Source organism: Gadus macrocephalus, chromosome 22 (assembly GCF_031168955.1).
Source record: "Gadus macrocephalus chromosome 22, ASM3116895v1".
NCBI lineage: Eukaryota > Metazoa > Chordata > Actinopteri > Gadiformes > Gadidae > Gadus > Gadus macrocephalus.
The window spans coordinates 9,213,911-9,231,238 of NC_082403.1; the positions used below are offsets into that span (position 1 = coordinate 9,213,911).

General features: G+C 46.0%; 1 protein-coding gene and 1 long non-coding RNA gene across 2 annotated transcripts in view; both read left to right on the plus strand.

Annotated features, from left to right (window-relative positions):
- Window positions 1–6,594, plus strand: part of LOC132450795 (uncharacterized) — a 17,318-nt gene extending 10,724 nt beyond the window's left edge. The window contains exon 3 of the long non-coding RNA XR_009523917.1: window positions 5,530–6,594. This is a non-coding gene — a long non-coding RNA (uncharacterized LOC132450795). The remainder of the gene's footprint in view (window positions 1–5,529) is intronic.
- A 1,171-nt stretch (window positions 6,595–7,765) lies between these two features.
- On the plus strand, window positions 7,766–16,533 carry LOC132451545 (uncharacterized). The gene is made up of 6 exons (XM_060044083.1): window positions 7,766–7,926; window positions 8,497–10,390; window positions 13,497–14,186; window positions 14,621–14,812; window positions 15,046–15,268; window positions 15,640–16,533. Exons 2-6 carry the CDS (start codon window positions 8,506–8,508, stop codon window positions 15,830–15,832), a joined length of 3,183 nt encoding a protein of 1,060 aa, XP_059900066.1. The 5' UTR covers window positions 7,766–7,926; window positions 8,497–8,505; the 3' UTR covers window positions 15,833–16,533.
- Window positions 16,534–17,328: the final 795 nt, after the last annotated feature.

A 17,328-nucleotide genomic window follows, 5' to 3' on the forward strand; every position in this document is an offset into this window, starting at 1 on the left:
AAGGGGAGCAGCCGGACGATGGGGTTAGAGGCACACAGGTAATGCAGAATGAAGAATGTCATTGTCCCGATGAACATTGTCCTTTGTATATAAAACCAATCAAATACGACTCATACTAGGTATATGAGTCTTTATAAGATGGCCCGTAATCCAGTATAACCACAGGATTGGCGTAATGTGCATAATGTTTAAAACCGGCATAGATATTACACTTAAACATTTTATGTAGGGGATTTATTATTATGCATTCTGTACTTTCTAATAACCCACTGGTCAATAGTTTAAAAGCTGTGGTATTTATTATTGATTATAGCTATTAAAGATTCTATTAACTGAGTTCGTTATCAATTATTATTGTTTCTATCGCATTTTTTTTTTTAATTGATTACCACAATCATTCAGAATTGTACACTGTAAGTAGTACTTCTAAATAGTCCAGCAGAGGTGTTTCACAACTTACAATAGAAACTCATTTCGAACCCATTTTAATATTTTACTCTGCGTTTTAATTTGTTTTTCTAAAACCTTCCACGCCTCACGTAAGCAGCATCTCTCACCGTGCTGTGGTTCTGAGGCAGCGCCTTTGTGTTGTACCGCCGTAATGGAGTCTGTCTCCCTGGCGTCCGATTAAACACAAATCCACCAATTCAAGGTCGCTAATGCCTCATTAGACCTGCGACTGGTGTCATATCACTTGTTATTTCACCGCCAGATGTAATTGATGTATCAATGGAACCTGCGAAAGGTGTAGTCACCAGAGCGACAACGTCTTTGAGATACGTGTGCGTGTGTGTGCGTGTGTGTGTCATCTTGAGCGTAGCTCTGACGATACAAACACAGACAGATAGAGCGTTGGGTTCCACAGGCTCCTCCGGTGCTGTGGAAGTGGGTCAGGCAGACGCCCACTGCAAGCCACTGCAGGTTAAGTGCTCTCGTTTGTGGGCAGGCGCGGTAAAGGTCCTGCGTTGGCCCGTCGTGGGTGTGGGTGCAGGGCCAGTAGGCGAAGGTATGGGGTGGCCACCTCCCTCCCACTAGGGGGAGACAGTCGCGATCAAGTTGAAGAAGTGGATTTAAACAATATATACATTGCAAAAAAGAATAACGTTTGATGTCGACGTCTAGGATGCTGGTGCTCTTAACGTTAAAGAGAATACAAAATGTGTGACTATATCGGTACTCCTGCTGTACCGCTATCGGTCAATAAAGGGTGAGTGAGACGGACAGACCGAGGGAGAGGGACCGACAGGTTCACCGACCAAAAAAGGGCAGGCAGGCACGGCGGACAGACAGACAGGCGGACAGACCGACGGCCAGACGGAGAGGAGAAGAAGCCAGCGGTGGTCTGCGGCTCCGGAGCGCTGCGACGTGAGGTAGTTGGTTGTATGGTTTCGCATAATAAACAGCATGGAGATAACTGTACAACCTTCTAGCTTTCCCCGCGGCGCCCCCTACTCGTCACTCTCCCAGCGGCCGGCCAGCCGTCGTCCCCCCCCCCCCCCTCCGTGTCCCGCGGTGAGTATGAGGAGCAGCAGCGCACAACGGAAAACCGCCTCGCGCTCTGATAGGACCGTTTCCTCAGCCACACTCCTACCGCATTGGTAGGTGGTCCGGGGTAATGGGTGGAAATGTTTTTTTCTTTGTTAGCAGACTTGTCTACGTTCAAGGACAAATGAAGTGTGTTGTTATGTGACTGTGTGTTCCATGTGTTTAGATAGATGGGTATCTATAGATGGATTTATTTATAGCAGGATCTTGAGATGTGTATTTATAGCAGCAATGACCAGGATAGATCTTTCTCCCTTTGAAGTAAGTCAGAAAGTCCCAATACCTGTGGTTAGAGCGAACACAAAACGTGGCATCATCAAATCGACTCACTTCCAAACAGTGACGAGTGGGGGGGGGGCGGATGCCGTCAAGGTCGAGAACCTCCGAGCCCCCTGTCTCTGCAGTGCGGGCCGGGTCTCGTAGTGGACGTGGCCATGCTGGATGGACTTGAACGCACCACGACCGCCTGCGTGGTCCCTCATAGCATTGCCGGCGACCGCGCTTGTGAAACACGGGAAACTGCACCTGTTTCGGAGGCTACAACTGTTGTAGGAGAGAATGACTGCTCGCCGGGTTTACTGCTGGCATTACACATGTGTTGTGTTGAGCATCTTGCGTCACCACGCTCGAAGGCACGGGCATTCCTCAAACTTCCTCACCCAGTCTGCTTCCTCTCGCTCCCTCCCTCCCATTTCCTACCAGCACGTACCATCTCCCCTACCCCAGCCTCCCCTCCCCACCTCCAGCAGGATCACCCAGCCCCCTGCACCCCCACCAGTCCCCCCAGTGTGTCTGGCTAGTGCCTCAGACAGTCAGTATCCGCATTGCGTTGCAGTGAGGAGGGGGAGAGGAGTGAGAGGGAAAAAAAGAGCATATATCAGCAATCGGAGCCCGGCGCTGCTCTTTTCTTAACGCACACAAAGAGAAGACTCCCGGCAGGGTTCACAACACTAGAGATAATGCGAGCACGGGAATAGAGCCCACAGGGTTTTGAGGAATATTTTGGGACAGTGAATGCTTGGTTTTCGTGCACATTCAGTCCCGGCATTGTCTTGTTTTAAATGCGTCATTGGCAAACCATTGCGGTGAAAGTAAAGCGTAATTTCGAACGGGTCTCCGTGTGTTTTTTGTTTTATTTGGGGAGGATTTAATTCAATTTCCTTGTTGTTGTGTTGGAGTCACGGCCGCATATGTTTCCAACAAGAGAAACATCAGATTCTCAGATTTGTGGAAAAACAAAACCTGTCAAGTTGAATGTAAATGTGATGGTTCTTCCAAGGATGAACAGTTAATTTCCTGCCTTGGTCCTTTATGCTGTGCTTTGTTTTTTGCTTTTCTTTAAACGATACCAGCGATGTGTGAATAAACCATGCTGTTCTAGCCACTCAATAGTAGTATTGCTAGTAGTAGGTCGTTTTGTGGACACAGGAATATTCATATTTTAGGCTTGCTGTGGCTTTGATTCCCATACTGTGTGAAAACCACAGCCTCTGTCTGCATGCTACATCAGCACACCCTCCCTCCATCCCCCTCCCAAAACACACACATACACACACACACACACGCGCACATACACATGCATACACACACATAGTCTACCAGATGCAGGAGCTCAGCATCACAAGGACACGTGCACATGCAAACTTCAACGCAGACGCACATGCATGGGTTTGTGCACAGGCGCACTCGATGGTGGAGCTGCACACGTGGGCATGGACACAGAGGCAGACATGCACAGAGAGAACCTGGTTCAGCACAATGCATGAACGCATACACACACACACACACACACACACACACACTGGCCGGCTGGCGTGAGTGCTGACTGCAAGATGGTCGAGACAGAGCATAGTGCTTGGAGACATCTTCAGGATTAAGGGAGAGGGAGGGGAGAGAGAGAGAGAGAGGGAGAGAGAGAGGGGAGGAGAGATGATGGGGGCACAGGGCTGAGAGAGCAGGAGGAAGCAGGGACGGAGAGATGGAGTGAAAGAGAGAGCAATGGCGAAGGCTCCTGCACTCCATGTGTGGGTACGTGTGTGTGTGTGTGTGTGTGTGTGTGTGTGTGCGTGTGTGAGTGTGCATGTGCGTGTGCGTGTGATGTATGTAGGTGACACAGATTTATGGGGGGAGAGGGCCAGAGTGGCTGGTGGTGGTTAGAGTAGCTGGGGGAATTGAAGGTGTTGGTACAGCACCAGAAAATTGAATCGATGCAATTGTCTGCCTGTGCTGCTGTTGCTCGTGTGTGTGTGTGTGTGTGCATGCATGTAAGCTGTGTGTGCGCATGTGTGTGTGCACATACATGCCTCTAGCTACTGTCTATGTGTGTGTGTGTGTGTGTGTGTGTGTGTGTGTGTGTGTGTGTGTGTGTGTGTGTGTGTGTGTGTGTGTGTGTGTGTGTGTGTGTGTGTGTGTGTGTGCCGAATACCTGCCTCCCAGTCTGTGGCTGCCTGGACCCTAATCGCCTGTAGATTTAGCACTGGGACTTGGCAGAGACACAGCATCACTGCACAGAGCTGGGAACAGCGGCAGAGAGAGGGGTACAAGAGGAGGGGAGGAGAGACAGAAAGAAAGAGGAGCGCGAGAGATGGAGCATTTTTTCGCTGTTTTGGACTGTGTTCGCTGCCTCGGTGTGAGGGAGACCGTAGACATCGCAGGGTGGCGTCAGAAAATGTTTGATGGCGCTGGAATAATCGCTATATTTTCACCTGGGGAAATTTAAGCAATAAGTCTGGAGAGGAGCCCGTAAGTGTGTGTGTGTGTGTGTGTGTGTTTGTGTGTGTGTGCGTGTGTGTGTGTGTGTGTGTGTGTGTGTGTGTGTGTGTGTGCTTGTGCTCTGGTGATATCTGCATTCACATGGCTCAGGAGTGAATGCCTGTGTGTGTTCCTGTCTGGCTGGTGTGTGCATACGTGTGTGAATGTGTCTGTGTTTGTTTGAGGGTTGTGCGTTAAAATAAGGGAGCCCTCTTCACGAGGCGAAACGCAAATGGTGAGTTCCAAATGACTTGAGCCGTTTGGCAAATATCACGACAAGCAATCTCACCGTCTTTTCTCTTTACACTCCTACACGTTCATTTGTTTCGGCATGGGCTTCGCTTAATGTTATTTGATTTTCCCCAATCGTATGCTTTTTTGCCCCAGTTCCCCTCTGTCCCTCTTTGTGTCTCGAATGCTGTCGAGAGCAGTGGAGCCGCACACAAAACTGGGACAGAGAGAAATATTTGCCAGCTAGGGGGACAAAGAAGAGACACACAGAGAGGCAGCAGTAATTCCTTGCAACAGGCATTGGTGCTATCGCCACGCTAGCCGCATGCTCTGTGCGCCTTTGTTTAGTGCGTGAGGCTGCATGTGCATGCACCTGTGCCCACACATATTGTTGCCACATTTTTCAAGTTTCACTCTTCTTTTTTTTGCTCAGTACGGGGAACAAGAAGGTCCTTCTCCATTGTGACTCCTCCCTGTAGGCTCCTTGGCTGTTTGCCTGTAGTTCAAACCGCCGGGTGCCTGTCTGCCGCACCAGGACATTGAGTTCGTCTGGGGGGAAGGGGGGAATCACGTCAACATCGCTTTCCTTAATGGCGAGGCGTCTTCCATCACGGCGGTGTGATTGCACAGGTTGGAGGGCCGGGGGGGGGGGGGGCAGGACACAAACAGGGCCCGTAGGAAATGTAAGGAGATAGCTTTGTCTGCGTCAAGGGGAACCGTCGTCCACAGATGTTGCAGGCATCAGACAGTGGTCTGGTGTGTCAGCACCAGAAACCCACACTGCTTTTGTGGGGATCGGGTTACGCCTGATTCGTGTGCATCGGTCAAATAAAATAACGGTGTCTGCGGGTCTTTAGGACATCTGTCGCGGGGGCGCATCGTGCGGCTTTGTCTCTCTTATCGGAGCAAATCCAATCTTTACGTCGAAACCCGTTCAGAGTTGTTGTCGCTCACGAAAATAATCAAATGCTCGCCTAACGTTGTTTCTTTCTCTTGCCGCAGGTCGCGGGTCCGCTCTGCTCTGCGCACACGTCTGGAAAAACCACCCGTCGGCGAGACTCGTGACAACGTTCCCACCACAGCCTTGCTGGAGTGGACCTCAAAGTGTCGATTATTTCCTACAAAGATATCTGTATTAAAAGAGGCGTCACTCGTGTACATACCATACTATACAGTGTGTGCGTTCACTTGGTGTTTGGACCTGGTTCTGGCACGCTGGTTAGCGGAACATTCTGGATCCGCCCGCGTGCATCATTGTCCCTGAGACCCTTAACCTGTGATGATGTAAAGGTCACAGGTGAGGTCCTTGGGAACAAGGCTGCGTGTGAAACCCGTCTGAAAGCAGCTCTTATTAGAGGACAGAAAGTGACACGTGACACAGAGGCTGTGTCCGCTACCCTTTATTAACCGATAGGTCTTAAAATATCAAGTCACGTATATATAAAGCGTCTCAAGTTTTCTTCTGTGCGGCGTGCGCTCCAGGCAGGACGGTGAAAGATGAGGGACTTGAACAAGAGCATGTTGATTGTCTGTGTTTATACAATAGGGACAGGGCTCTTTGAATTTTACACTTCATCAAATGCCAATGACACTATAGCTATAGCTGGAGGGGGCAGTTCCTGTCAGCTGGCTTTGTGGTCCTAAATGTGACGAGTTTAATGAGAAGTCAGCCAAAGGTTGTGACCCCGATGTGGATTGCAACTGGATTCATGGAGGTGCCTTATTTATTTTATGTATATTTTTTAATGTTTTTAATAAATGAATGAATGAATAAATGTTTTGTCTAATTTGATCCATTTCATATTGATATATTGCCCAATAATAGGATAAAATGGACATGTTTGAATGCATCTGTTGAAATATAACTGTTAAGGTGTGTTACAAAGGTGTGTTAATAAACAAATGAATATTAAAACGGTTTATACATTTAGAAATACAAATACAAAATTGGATAAAATGTGTTTGTTTTATTCATGACAAATTACTTATTTACTTATTAATAAACCACACAACCACACCTTTTATACCCAAGAATACAAATAATAATAAAACCTATTATTACTACAAGCACTGTGTTATCATTGCAGAACAGTCAGTCTACATTTGTGTATAAACCATGAGTAGCATAATGTGGTGCTGGCTGCGGCTCAGTGTCCCCCTGCTATCCGCCTCCATGTGTTTGTTCATCCCAGGACAGTTGACATCGATTGTGCAGGAAGCAGACTGAGACACATTAGTACCCAGCTCACCCCTGTCGCTGAAAAACACATTAACCGGCTGCATCGGCAGTCCTGTCTGGTAACCATGGCGAAGAGCACAAGGAGGGAGTGGAGGAGGGGTGATGGGCTGATCTGGGGCAGCGGGTTCAGAGCGCCGTGTCTCAGAGGGGCTGTTGCTCAGACACTCTGTTCCTTTCCTCCGGCCACGTCTGCCATTCTCCTTCTGCCTCACTCTTTCACTCTCGCTCTCCCTCTCTCTTCAAACTACCCCTTGTTCATTTTTTTTAATTTCTCACTTGCTGTTCTACTATTTACTTATTTACTTACTTATACAATGAAAGTTGCATATTTCCTTCTCCCTAAATAACTTATTGTTATTATTATTATTATTATTATTATTATTATTATTATTTTGCCTTATCGGTGCAGAACAGATCATACGCTGTATAAAAAATGTCAACCGACTATTTTCAAATGTAATTATTATCTTAAATCTGCAGGGAAAGTCGTTATTTGTTTAGAGCAGAGCATGCCCACACAAGACAAAACGAAACAGATCATTGTTGAATTGGCGAAGCTGCCAATTTAACCATCTAGGCCTTCTATTCAAAACCTTGGCTTAAGGGAGAATGATTCAACGCCAATCCTGATCTCACTTCTCATACGATATTAACATTGGCTACTATTTATTGAATCAGCAGAAAATGAATTCTGTTGATTTTATCAACAGAATTTTATTTTTTTTACAGTAACAGCCTTATACTAATCATTTCCCAATAGGGGGCAGTGCAAAACCCCTACACACAACCGGTCGGCTTTGACGCTCTACTCTTGAGATAACAGGTATATATAATGCAACTAACATTTTCACAACTTTAGTTATGGCTGCTTTTATATTATTCAATCTCCACTCCGGGTATGTATAAGGTTGTCTATGGTTTATAGATGTACGGAATGTCAATGGATCATGTGTGCATAATAAATGAGGATTCTGTTGTCGACTGCCACGCGGGGCCGGAACCATGTGCAGCGATCTCAGTTTCAATCCCCCTAAATCTTACGGACCACAGGAAGCGCTCACAATTCAAACGATCACGACAATAAAATTTGAATATCTGGATTCTATTCCGATAATGTAATGTGACGGAGTAAATTACATCGCAGAGTGGAAATATTGGAGGTGAGATTCTAAACCGTAAAAGTTAGTGACTTCAAGCTGCTAGCTAATCTCTGCATGGCCTATCGTAGATATTGGTGTAGACTATTTTCTGGAGCACAGTCTTCTCTCTCACTCGCGGGTGATAGCAGCCTTTTCCTACTTATTATTGAATATGCATTCGGTTTATCTGTTATTTTATGGATTTATTTTTTAAATTCTGAACTTCGATATACACCTTTTATAAAGACGAGATTGCATTCCATTTCAACGGACAGATATATTTTGAGTCGTTTAGATTGATACCAACCCCCCCTAGTGAAAGGGCTACTAAACGTCCACACTCCCGCCATTACAAAATGGCAGTCCGGGAAATAAACAGATTCATATACAATATATATTACTCGGAAGTTCGGAACTGTGGCCCATTTTTTTTTATTCTAAAACGGTGGTAGTATTTTTGGGTTTCAATTAATGGTAAACAACAATTTTGTTTGGTGAACTGTGCCTTTTCTTGTCACATATTTCACTTGAATATATTTTCATTTCTTCACCACTCACTCTTTGCTTTTTGTGTGTCCTTTTTTTTTAAAGCGGTCAAGTATGGAAGAGGAAATGACGATGACAGTGGAAGGACAGGGGGACCCTGGAGGCAGTGAGGGGGAGTCAGGAGTAGACATGCCCACCAGTAACACCAACAAGAGGGGACGGGGTAGGTCCAAAGGATCTAAGAAGCTGCAGGTGTGGGTAACGCATGTGGACCTATCAGAGTTTGGTTCAGGCCTTTTAAATGGTGGCCCCGCACAGCCACTAAGGAGCAGAGGGAGTCCTGAAAACCCCCCTCCTAGGCCCCGGGGCCGGCCGAAAGGTTCAGGCTTGAAGAGGCTGGCCCCCAGTGAGGAGGCTCCTGTAGCAGGGGAATCTACCAGGAAGAGGGGCCGGCCAAAAGGTTCAGGCTTGAAGAAGCTGGCCCCTAGTGAGGAGGCTCCTGTAGCAGGGGAATCTACCAGGAAGAGGGGCCGGCCAAAAGGTTCAGGCTTGAAGAAGCTGGCCCCTAGTGAGGAGGCTCCTGTAGCAGGGGATTCTACCAGGAAGAGGGGCCGGCCAAAAGGTTCAGGTTTGAAGAAGCTGGCCCCTAGTGAGGAGGCTCTTGTAGAAGAGGAATCTACCAGGAAGAGGGGCAGGCCAAAAGGTTCCACCAAGAGAAAAACCCCTGCCAAGTTTGCTGATAGAGCAGATGATTGGGACTTAGGTATGCTCAAGGAATCCCCCTCTTTAAAGCGCACCGCAGAAAGTTCAAAGAGTGAGGACGAGGAGGATGGCGATCCCGGAACCCCCAGAAAGAGGGGAAGACCCAAGGGTTCTCCTAACAAGAAAACCAGGCTGGCAGTAAAGAGAGGTGTTAGCAGTGAGTGTGAGACACGAAGCGACTCCTCTGGTTCCAGAAACAGCCTAGATGAAGGAAGGGTTTCTGCGAAGCAGACAATGGAAGATATCGATGGACAAAAGTCATCTCTGAGAGGGAGGGGAAGACCAAAGGGTTCTCCTAACAAGAAAACCAGGCTGGCAGTAAAGAGAGGTGTTAGCCGTGAGTGCGAGACACGAAGCCACTCCTCTGGTTCCGGAAACAGCCTAGATGAAGGAAGGGTTTCTGCGAAGCAGACAATGGAAGACAGCGATGGACACAAGTCATCTCCGAGAGGGAGGGGAAGACCCAGGAAAGACATCGGCCAGAGGATTGACGCAGGCCAGAGAGTCCCGGATGGTGCCTCGTCTGCTAAGAGGGGACGAGGGAGGCCAAAGGGATCACCAAATAAAACCTACCCACGTGTCCATCAATCCGATGGAAGGTCACGGAAACCCAGTCTTCCCTTCATCTATACAGATCGGTTTGGACCAAAACCAAAGGGGCGCGGCCAACCAAAGAAGGAGATGCTTAAACGGGGTCGGCCAAGGAAGAACCCCTTGCCGCAGGCCGGGGATATGATGAGGCCTAAAGTGTGGAAACCGCTGGGGAGGCCGCGCAAATACCCACGGCTTGATCCTCCAGAGGGCCTGGCGACCCCCCGCAGAGCCAGAGGGCGTCCCCGCAAGTTGGAGATCAAAAGAGGGTGTATTACAAGCAAAGCAGCCACTCCTCAGCCCAGAGTACCCAGCGATGGGAGAGCCAGATCTAGGGGGCGTGCCTCGGGTACTGTCAAAGATACCCCTCCCCGAAAACGAGGACGCCCCAAAGGTTCCCCCAATAAATCGAAAGTGGCAAAAGTGGCACAGGAGTCAGAGCAGGAGTCAGAGCAGGAGTCGGAGCAGGAGCAGGAGCAGCAGCAGGAGCAGGAGGAGGAGCAGCAGCAGGAGGAGGAGCAGGAGCAGGAGGAGGAGCAGCAGCAGCAGGAGGTGGAGGTGGTCGTGGAAGAGGATGCTAGGGAAAACGAGAGAGGCATTCCACCGCTTGAGGCCGACGACACAGATTTCACAGCAGAGGCCATATGATGTGGTTTGAGCTAGAGGTTGGCTGGCCTCAGGAGTCTGCAGTAACAGTCACAGTATGGACAATACCTCTGGTTGGCTGCGATTGAATACCGAAAACAAAAATACATTGTTTTTTGAACAGGCTTATTTTTTATATTTTGTCATTTGGATGGATAGATATACTGCCGGTTTATAATGTTATTCGTGATTGATTGTTCATTAATTAAAACATGCCTTCACTGAAACTCACAATGCTTCTGTACCTCTCATGTAAACCAGCGTACACATTTTTCGTAGACTAGAAATACAGAACAAGCATGTATGAGATGTTAAGAGTCTTTCATTCTATTTTACCTGCTTATTTTAATTAGAAATTTTAAAGGAGACATATTATGGCGCTTTCACAGCAAGTAAAGATAGTATTTGAGTTCCAGAAAACATGTTTTTGAAGCTGTATGATGGATATAGCTTTTAGGAAAAAAGACTCACCTACCGCTATTTCCCTCTGTTTCAGTCCCTTCAGAATGCGCTGTTTCTGGTGTCTAGCTTTAATGCAAATGAGCTGCTGCCCATTGACCAATGAGCTGTCAGACTGAACCACAGCATGGAGGAGAAGGGATTGTTGCCGTTTGCGGACTCCTTGAGCTCTATATCTATATTATATAATAGCCTATAATATAATAATAATATCTATGGGTATTTATATAATATATCTTATGTCACGGTCAAAAGCTATGTGTGCCTCGGATGATATTATGCATCATAAAGACTGCGTCTGACATCTCTGGCACTTCCACAACAAGTAAAGACTCGTAGTGGGGGATATCTCGGCCATGGTTGAGAAGAATTGGGGGGGAAAGGAATTTTGGCCGTGACTCTCTGAAGTCCATGAACTGCGACATGGAGGAGAAAGGGATTGGACGCAACAATTGAAAACGTTGAAAGCACTAAATTACATTCCTTGGCACACAAAAGGGTCGCTATAAGGCTACTCCATTCTGTAAACCACAATCACTCCCATGCCTTAAATAAAGAGCCACAAGAGCTACTGTACTAATTTTCAGTGGTCGTGGCTATTCTAAATTTGCATTGTATTTAGAATTTCAATATATTCAGATGTGTTCCATGCACACAAGGCAATATTTTTATTATTCTACAATTTGGCCTCTTGAGTTTTATTTGATTCGTAGTGGTCTGATCTCACAATACATGGATTGATACATGGATACCCTTTCTTTGACATTGTTAAAGAAACATTGAGTTAAACATCCTTATGTTTTTGATACTTAAGATTAACACAATCATCTATTCTCTTCTATTGCTTGGGAAATGGTGACACATGCCACCAAACAGAATGTACCCATAATGTTCAAAAGACAAAGTGATGTAGATATTTCACAGGCCGCTGAATATGGTGGCATCCATATGTCAAACCCTTTTTTGTGATGTGTTTTGAACCAGAAACCCTTAAATATGTGTCCGTTTTCTCTCAAAATAAAGTTACTTGCAGTTTTATTTAAAAATGTTGAGTCATTTTTATGTTTTAAAGTTTCCTCTGAAGTGTTCCCCCAAGGGGGCAAAAGATGTAGTCATTGGCAGTGTTGTTTTTTTTTGCGTCAATATTTAATCGCTATTATTTATAATGATCGTAGTTATGTTATGTATTGAGCACTCCACCCTGTACAAGCTTCGTTGGGCACCGTGACGGGCAAACCGGCATAACCTCGTTCCCGCTGCGGCTGAAACGGGATGCTCAATAAGCGCTGTCGGCGAGAAAGAGGGTGGGACTTTCTGTTGAATGGTTTTAGCAACGGCGCGGACTTTGGAATGAGGATATTCATCTTATTTTCACGGGATCAGTATTGCTTTTTCAGCATAAGAAATACGAATGTATTCTCCTTGTGGTTATGGTTGTTATTCATGTAATTGTTTGTATCCTTAATTTCTTGTCCTTATCTCCCGACGACCGAGTGTTAACGGCAAACACAGCTCGCAGGAAGTAAGAGAACGGAAATTGCGTGACCACAAACCGGGGTAACGCTATTATCCAGGACCCTCAGCCTTTCTACCTGCCATATCGTTACCACCTGGATACACCTGCCAAATTACAAAGCGTCTAACACGGAACTTGAGAGTTTGTGAAAAGGTCGAAAGAATACAATAATTAATAAAAATCGGATCCGAACTGATGGTGGACCCGGCGTACAAGTCGGTAAGTAAAATTACCAAGGTGGTTGAAAATAGGTGTAAGACGAAGGCTTATTTGATAGTACTCGCAGAACTAGTTTAGCGAAACTGCATTCCCCGCCTTGGTAAACAACCCCCCAGTTTCATGGATACTTCACCGTAAAAGTATCGATAATATAGGATCGACCTCATAATGGACCCATTTGACCCTTGCACGGTGGGAAAGTATTTGTTAATTGTTTTTATTTGAACTGTTCCCTTTCTACGTCAATAAATTGTAATATCCTAGGATATACAGACGTCACTTTTCAGTTAGCAGTTGTATCATGTATGTCAGTTACAGTATTTCATAGGCCTTAACTTAAACGCGTTTACTTGAAACCAACATTTTTTCCCCCAATAGCTCACACTCCGTGTAATGTATTGTAACGTCAGCACTTCCTTATCTATTTTCACAATACTGCAGTGATTCATGGTTTAATGGCTCTACCTGTTTTAATGGCTCTACCTGTTTTAGTGCTAAGAGTTGAGCCCGGTAATGTGACGCGTTTTGTTTAGCCAAGGAGAGCTTGGTGTTTTCAGAATGAGAATAATGGACACCTGTCTGTCTTCAACCTTAAATGAAAAGAACACTCCATATATATGCCTTTTTATACATTAATAAGTTGTTAGGCATTCATCAGAGTTCCGTTTTGAGTTTTCTGGTTTAGGGTTACTTGCCTTTTTTTTTGCAAAACATTGCATTTAATGCAAATGTTCCATTGTTGTTAATGTCCATATCATTACACCGGTCTCACAATGTCATACATTGTGTGCCTTTTTTCTCTTTTCCAGAATATTGTAGGATAATAACAGAAGAAATTAACTTCAAAATGAGGTTGCGTATTAGAAGGGAGAAAAAGTAATTGACAGACACTAACACAGAAACGTCTGCTAAATACCAGAATCAAAAAACACCTCAATTGTTGCAACAATGTCTGAATTGAAGGATTTGAACACAGAAATAAGTAAAGAACTCAGTCCTTCAACTGGTACGTCCAGTGACCCCATCGCTAAAGTCCAAATTCAAGAAAAAGACAAAAGCTGTGAGGAAGAGGAGGAGGTAGAGGAAGAACAGTCAGTGTTCTGCTCCGCTCCGTCGGAGCCGAGCACGTTACCATGGCCCGGGGACAAACTGGGGAGGATGCTGGGAGCAGAGGACAGCGGAACAATGTCTGCAATAGACAGAGTATCCGAGGAGGAGACTGCTTGGAGCCAGAGCAGCAGGCAGGCAGAGGGGAACCTGAAGAGACGATCCAAATGGAGGGAGAGCATGCCGGAGGGAGAGCGCTGGAGGGCGTACGAATCTGAGGGGCAGCACGGGGATAAAGGCTCGGGGTCGCTGGCGGACGGCGAGGAAGAGGAGGAGGACGACGGGTCGGTCAACTGGATGCCGGAGAAGGCGGCTTTGGTCTTCACTCCCCGGGTCAACATCTTGAACAACCAGGGGGAGGGAGAGGGCGCTCCTGTGGAGAACACGTACCGGGATGACCCCATGAATGAGAAGAAGCCACGAGCTACGAGCACTGTGGACGTCCACCAGTACTCTGAGTGGCCTGAGGAGGAGGAGGAGGAGGAGGAGACTATCTGTGAGGACATGCAAAAGAAAATTCACATAGAGCTAAAAAAAATTATATATATATATATATATATATATATAGTTACAAATTTGAAGTGTATATATACATATATATCAAATTTTTTAGCTCTACGTGATTTTATTTTTTCTATCCAGCAATGTTGGAGCCTTTTTTATTTATATATATGTATGTATGTATGTGTATGTATGTATGTATGTATGTATGTATGTATGTATGTATGTATGTATGTATGTGTATATATATATATATATATAGTAAAATGTAAGAATAATCTGATCCTAAAGGCGTTCAGATGTAGTCCCACATGGGGTGACTTCAGCCTTGCCCTTTTTTAGTAAGGCACTGTAGGCCTCTTATGGCTCATGTTTATGACTGCAGCCACCTCATTCTCTTGCATCATGAAACACCATCTCTGTTCACAGACTGCGGCAGTTGTTGCAGTGAGAAACTCCAACTTTGCTTGGCGATGGTGGCCGCCCTGGTCCTCTTCCCCTTGCTGGTTTGGGGGGGCTATGCCCTTCTACCCTTTGATGCTCCGGTACTCAAGAGCACCCCCCTCAGGCTGGTGTACACTCTACGCTGCGCCTTCTTTGCGACGGTGCCCATCATACTCGGTAAGACGTCCCGATCAGTATGTTGTCGTTCTTTTTTTTTTTCACCAGCGCTCCACCTCCCTCATCAACCTGAAAGGCGACATTTGTTGTGATTTGCACAGTGAATATTACTTGTGTCGTCCCGAGGAGCTCAGTTTATGATATAAATTACGGCGGACGCAAGTGAACCGCCAAAGCACCCTGAATAAAGCCTGTCCCTCTTACCGTTCCTCTCTCCCCGGGGCGGCCCACAGGCGTGGTGGTGCAGGGCGCGGCCCGGCTGCGGTTCGGGGAGCTGAAGCCGCTCTACGAGGGCACGCTAGAGAGCAGGGAGGTTGCGGCCCACGGCCACTACGTCAACGACTCGCTGTCCCTCTACCTCTTCTACTTCCTGCAGCTGGCGGTCATGGCCACCTACCTCAACCAGGACCATCTCAAACTGGTGCCGCTGCTCACCATCGTCTTCGCCATCGGGAGGTAGGTGATGTATGGTTCGGCTGCATGCAGCCTTTTATGTAAGATCAGTGTTTTAGCCGCAACCTTTCATTACGGCTCATCCACACACTAAACCTGAAATACTTACTCCATATATTCACTGTAATACTAATACCATGCTGTCTTTCGACATCATTGTTAAACTTTTGTTGGCCTAGGCGTTTAAAATGGAGGACTATGAGGTTTGGACTGAATTTAGCGTTCAGCAGCAATCAACATGTATCCTATTTAACTAAGATTAATATTTGACTTTCTTTCTTTGTTCTGTTTTTGGATGGATAACCTTTAAGCGGCCGGACCGGCTCACGTAAGCCTTTGGGCTGTGGTAACCCTGTGGTGCTGTCTCGTTGCAGGCTCATCTACTGGGCGTGCCTCTCTCTGGGCAGCAGCGTCAGGGCCCTGGGGTTCGGCTTCTCCTTCTTCCCCATCCTGGTCATGCTGGGCGTCAATCTGTACTACATCTTCTCCTCGGTGGGCCAGGGGGCCGTGTTCGACGTGGAGCCTCCCGCCACGGAGGCTGCGCCCATGCAGAGATGGTGGGGCTGAGGGCTCGTAGGGACCCGTTTCAACAGAGATCGTCGGAAGCTTATACCCTATTAGAAAAATGAACAACACATTGCATTAAAAAGTCAGTTCCTTGACTATTTCTCCTTGTCATGCTTTGAATTCTGATCGGACAACTGATAAAAACAAACAATATTTACAAGGTGAATTTGACAAAAGGCAAGGCAGAAAACTGTCCTTCAGTGTACAAAACTTTTTTATAATCAAACTGCAAAGACGTGTAGCATGGCTGCAGAAGCCTTGACCAGCATCAGCATCACCGCGCCCAAACTCCTGATTGTATACACATCACCGAGCCTTAAGGAATGAATACATATTTGCACTTTTCTATTACTATGGATAACAATAGGGCTCTCAAATTGTTCTTGACTTCAGAGCATTTTCTTATTTCTTCAGTTATGCATGATCCAGTATGAAAGATATGTGTACCAGGAAACTCGACTGTTTGCATTGGCTCACGCTGTTATTTTTTTAGCTTATGGTTGCTTTTGATTAAGATAATTTACTTGGGTGAATGCAATGGGATTTTCTTTTGGAGGGAATAAATAAAACAAATGCAATACTGATTGATTAAAAAAAAGAATAACAAATTCATACTCATTTATATTTTGACAGCCAAATTGCCATACTGTTTAGATGTGGGAAATGTACAATGCAATAATAAAAAGAAGATTTTTAGTCTACACTCTCTGTGCTCCCATTAACGGTTCCAAAGTGTATGAAGTGTTCAGAATAATCCTTTTGTTGCATTTTCTGATTTTACTTTTGTGAACTTCCTCCCAGGGCATTTGTCAGATTTTAACCAAACCAAGACCAACTATCATTTAATCTTCAGCTCCCAAAAAATCAAAGATATGAAGAGAAACAAAGCAACATATCAACCAAAAACGGCACTTTGACAGGAAGCATGCATCTCTAAACAGTTGGTCAATTTGCATGACATAAACCCATGGTGCTTAGCCTACCCATGAGGTCATATTGCCAAGATAGACCATTTTGCCTATGGGGGGAGTAGGGGAGTAGGGTCCAGCTGCAGCCCCGGCAACCCGGTATCACGCGATTGCGTGCTCCTGCACACGAACGTTAAACTATTGAAGCGTGTTCCAGAGCCCGACTTTTTGCGTGTTACACAGAACGAAATGTAAACCAATGCATTCTGAATGGGAGTGTTCTAAGACAATTAACTAAACGGTACAAGAGAGAGAAAGATTAGCTCTTAATTGAGATCACCTGTCACGCACCCCTTTATTAAAGGTGAACAATGGGTTTGGTTTACTTTTCGCATCGGCCTGTGTCAATCGAGGTTGAGTTTAGTGAGGGTTGAAAGTGTTCGATCTAGATTGCAGATCACTATTGTCACTTTATACAAACTGAAAGTATGCGTTGTTGCGTGTTTGTTTTTGTGGGCATTTGACTGAACAGCCCAGACAAATATTGCTACCAACATGGCACTTCGAAACAGACCACCGCAGTGAGTA

Bases quoted from the DNA above. Each gene is read 5' to 3' on its own strand.
- LOC132451545 (XM_060044083.1), top strand. From the start codon at position 8,506: ATGGAAGAGGAAATGACGATGACAGTGGAAGGACAGGGGGACCCTGGA. The intron at 14,813-15,045 runs GTAAGACGTCCC...GGCGGCCCACAG, and splicing joins GACGGTGCCCATCATACTCG to GCGTGGTGGTGCAGGGCGCG. The intron at 15,269-15,639 runs GTAGGTGATGTA...GTCTCGTTGCAG, and splicing joins ATCGTCTTCGCCATCGGGAG to GCTCATCTACTGGGCGTGCC.